This window comes from Empidonax traillii, unplaced genomic scaffold, assembly GCF_003031625.1.
Source record: "Empidonax traillii isolate 1590-97213 ecotype Southwest subspecies unplaced genomic scaffold, ASM303162v1 scaffold3596:size25045, whole genome shotgun sequence".
In the NCBI taxonomy this organism is placed as follows: Eukaryota; Metazoa; Chordata; class Aves; order Passeriformes; family Tyrannidae; genus Empidonax; species Empidonax traillii.
In genome coordinates, this window is record NW_020958789.1 from 1 (window position 1) to 4,328 (window position 4,328).

The 4,328-nt window shown below is 55.8% G+C and overlaps 2 protein-coding genes across 2 annotated transcripts in view; both read right to left on the reverse strand.

The window, feature by feature from the left end:
* Window positions 1–59: 59 nt before the first annotated feature.
* LOC114072614 (ETS translocation variant 3-like) lies at window positions 60–3,035 on the reverse strand (the record flags this gene model as incomplete). The annotated part of the gene is made up of 3 exons (XM_027910490.1): window positions 2,957–3,035; window positions 1,412–1,649; window positions 60–231 (listed from the first exon to the last, which is right to left on the reverse strand). Coding segments are annotated over exons 1-3 (456 nt in total), but the record flags the coding sequence as incomplete, so codon positions are not given.
* A 512-nt stretch (window positions 3,036–3,547) lies between these two features.
* LOC114072615 (T-lymphocyte surface antigen Ly-9-like) overlaps window positions 3,548–4,328 on the reverse strand; it is a 6,670-nt gene continuing 5,889 nt past the window's right edge. Inside the window, exon 4 of the mRNA XM_027910491.1 lies at window positions 3,548–3,563. Coding sequence (XP_027766292.1) covers window positions 3,548–3,563 — 16 coding nt within the window. The remainder of the gene's footprint in view (window positions 3,564–4,328) is intronic.

Here is a 4,328-nt window from a genome sequence, read left to right on the forward strand (position 1 = left end):
CTTTAACCCCCCCCCCCCCCCCATCAGCAGCACTGATGCTCCCAGGGGCATTCCCAAGCCTGCAGAAGCCCCTGGAAATTCCGAAGGGCCGGAATTCCGAGGCCCCCCAACTCACCGTTGGGCCGGATGTTGATGAACGGGTAGTTGGGCATCACCAGCTTGTTGAAGTTGAACTTGTAGGTGAATCTCTTGCCCTTCGTCTTGTGGAGGATCCTCTTGTTGTAGTAATATCTGGGAAAAGGGGGGGTGGGGTGGGAAAAGATGGATCAAAGGGCCCCCCCCTCACTTTGAGCGCAGGATATTCCATTTTAGAGGTGGGAGGGGGGAAAAGCCAGGAAAAAGGGGCTCAAATCCCAAATATTTGAGTGATTTTTCCAGGGATACTGGAGAGATATTTCCATGGGTATTGGAGAGATATTCCCATGGATATTGGAGAGATATTCCCATGGATATTGGAGAGATATTCCCATGGATATTGGAGAGATTTTTCCATGGATATTGGAGAGATTTTTCCATGGGTATTGGAGAGATTTTTCCATGGATATTGGAGAGATTTTTCCAGGGATATTGGAGAGATTTTTCCATGGATATTGGAGAGATTTTTCCAGGGATATTTCAGAGGTATTTCCATGGATATTGGAGAGACATTTCCATGGATGTTTGAGAGATATTTCCATGGATATCTGAGAGATGTGTGTGGATTGATGAGCTGTATCCCCGGACCGATGAGATTCCCTCTCAGGTGAGGGTTTTTTTTTATGGATATCTGAGTATTTTTTCCCCTTCCCGGAGTTCCCGGAGGAAACTCCCGTGTTTGCCTTGGGCAGCTCCACCCAGGAGCTATCAGAGGGCGTGGGACTGATAATTCCATGACCTCTCAGGGACTTGGGGACACTCCTGGAAGTGTTGGAGCGTTGGAAACACCTCCGGGGGGGGGGGGGTCAGGAGGGTTTCTCCGAGCTCCGATTCCCAAACACGCAGAGAGAAAAATTGGGACAAAATTTCCCCCCCCCCATTCCATGGAAGGGGCTGGAAACAGAGAGGGCTGGAGGCTTTGGAGTCAGGAATGCTGAGCCCTTGTAGGGGATTTATGGGATGGGCTGAGCTGGGCTGGAAGGGACCTTCAGGATCATCAACTCCAGGTGGTTCCGAGCCCCGTCCAGCCCGGCCTTGGGCACTCACAGGGATGGGGAATCCATGGAATTAGGCCATGCCAGTCTGCCAGGGGAAGGATTTACCCCCAAGGATCCCATCCTGGAATGCTCTGGGCTGGGCAGGGGGACGTCCCACCACACCAGGTCGCTCCAAATCTCACCCAAACTTCCCCCCCCATAATCCGCTGGGGGAGGGTGGGAGGGAGAGGATGAGGGGGGGGGCTCCTTTTCCACCCCGATTCCCATCCCTCATTTACCTGAGGGCCCTGCTGAGCTTGTCATAGTTCATCTGGGGCTTGCACTTCCTCCTGCCCCACAGCCGGGCCACCTCGTCGGGGTCCTTGATGACGAACTCGCCGTACTCGCCCTGCTGCCAGGCGATGACGTGGCGGAATTCCTCCTTCTGCAGCAGCTCCAGGATGAAGTGCCACAGCTGGATCTGCCTGGAGCCAGGGCTGGACTCGGTCTTGTAGGCCCACTCCGGGAAATGGTAGCCTTTTTGAGGAGGGGGGGAAGAGAGGGAGGTGAGGAGGGGGGTGGGTTATGGGGGGTGGGGGGTCTGATCTGGGGGGGTTGCGATTCCAGGAAATATTCCAGGGGTAAGAGGAGTTTTCAAAGGTTGAGGAGATCCCCTCCAACGCCTCAGGGGAGGAATCTGTAGGGGTATCTGAGGGGTTTCTATGGATTGATGACAGTTCTATGGATTGATGAGAGATTTGTGTGGATTGACGAGAGATTTCCATGGATTGACGGGAGATTTCCATGGATTGACGGGAGATTTCCATGGATTGACGGGAGATTTCCATGGATTGACGGGAGATTCCCATGGATTGATGGGAGATTTCCATGGATTGATGGGAGATTTCCATGGATTGACGGGAGATTTCCATGGATTGATGGGAGATTTCCATGGATTGACGGGAGATTTCCATGGATTGACGGGAGATTTCCATGGATTGACGGGAGATTTCCATGGATTGATGGGAGATTTCCATGGATTGACGGGAGATTCCCATGGATTGACGAGAGATTTCCATGGACTGATGGGAGATTTCCATGGATTGATGGGAGATTTCCATGCACTGATGGGATCTCTCCCAGATGAGAAATTTGTAAGGGTATTTGAGGAATTTCTATGGATATCTAAGGGATTTCCATGGATTGATGGGAGATTTCTATGGATATTTGAGGGATTTCTATGGATGGATGAGAGATTTCTATGGATATCTGAGCTATTTCCATGGATTGATGAGATCCTCCCTCTTAGGTGAGAAATCTGTAGGGATATTTGATTTCTATGGATATCTAAAGGATTTCTATGGATTGATGAGAGATTTCCATGGACTGATGAGATTCCCCCCCCTCAGACCAAGGATTTCCATGGATATTCCCGATATTCCCAATGCCCTCTCAGGTGAGGGATTTGTGGGGATACTGCCGAGATTCCAGGTCTAATTCCACTTGGTTTAATTCCAGGGTGGGGAGAGATCCAGCTCTCCACCTCTGGCTGCTCATTCCTTGCTCCTCTCAGCCCCCAATTTTCTTGGAGAATCCCTAAAAAAATCCCCCCCCAAAAAACGAGTGGGATGGGAGGCGTGAGGAGCCCGAAATAACAATAATCATAATAAAAATAATAATAATAATAATTAATATAATAATAACGCTTTTCAACCCAGCACTGGAGACCCACCAAGGGAATCCCACCCCAGCCAAGGGAAGATTTTAGGAGAGGAAGAATTAACCCTCCTGGAGCGGTTTTATCCGGGAAAAACAAGGAAAACTCGGCTTTGGGCCTCCCTTACCTCCTCCTCCCTCGGGTTTGTCCACGATGCTGCAGCCTGCTTTCATCTTCTCCCTCCTGCCAGCTGGGGGGCACAGAGGAGAGGGGTGTGAGGGGGTCCTGCCCATCCCCAGGGATTCTCCCCCTTCCCGGGGGATCCCCGGCCCGCCTGGAGCCCGGGAAGGAGCCCGGGCAGGGCCCTCAGACAGACACAACAAGCCCAGCTCAGTTTGTCTCCCGTTCCCAGACGGGCTCTGCTGCCAAAACACACAACTCCCAGATGGGCCGGGGAGGGGAGGGGAAGAAAAAAGGGGAGGGGATTAAAAAAATCCCAGCTCCTGATCCCGGGATTCAAATATCCCAGCTCCTGATCCCGGGATTCAAACATCCCAGCTCCTGATCCCGGGATTCAAACATCCCAGCTCCTGATCCCGGGATTCAAAAATCCCAGCTCCTGATCCCAGGGTTAAAAAATCCCAGCTCCTGATCCCAGGATTCAAATATCCCAGCTCCTGATCCCAGGATTCAAAAATCCCAGCTCCTGATCCCGGGATTCAAACATCCCAGCTCCTGATCCTGGGGATTCAAACATCCCAGCTCCTGATCCCGGGATTCAAACATCCCAGCTCCTGATCCCCCCAGAAACAGGAGACACCGTCAGGTGGGGGATCCCCCGCTGGGTCCTCCTCCTTCCCCACCCCCCAAAAAGGGGGGTCCAAGGGGTGACAGCGCTGTGGGACCCCCCCCTTGGGAAGGGTCTGGAGCCCCTCAGAGGGTCTGACCCCCCCCCCCCCGGGGCTTTCAGGAGGGTCCATCCCAAACCAAACCCCCTCCCCAAGGGGGAGGAGGGTCCGACCCCCCTCTCTCAGCACCCCCAGCCCCAAAACCTTGTCAGGAGTGACCGGATCCCCCCCACCCGGGGTTGTTCCACCCCCACCCGGGGTTGTTCCACCCCCCCGGTGTTTCCCAGCGCCGGGAGGGGCTCCAGGCCCGCCGGTGGCCGCCGGGAGGGGCCGCGTTCGGCGCCGCCGCGGCGGGGCCGGGGCTGCTCCGTTACAGCCCCTGCCGGCCTGTCCTGGCCTGTCCCGGCACGGCCCCGCCCCGGCCCCGCCCGAGCCCCGGGGGGAACCGCCCCGACCGGGAAACCCACCGGGAAACAGCACCATGGACCACCCCCCCCCCACCCCGGGAAACCCACCGGGAACGGGGACCACCCGGGATCCACCCGGGACCACCGGGGATCCACCCGGGAATCGACCACAGCTTCCCACCCGTGGTGAAACGAGAGCACCGGGAACCTCCCCCCCCCCCCACGGCCTCCCACGGGCCCCGCGCGGCCTCCCACGCGCCGGGAGCACCGGGCGGGCCGTTCCCGCAGCCCCCCGAGAGCCCCC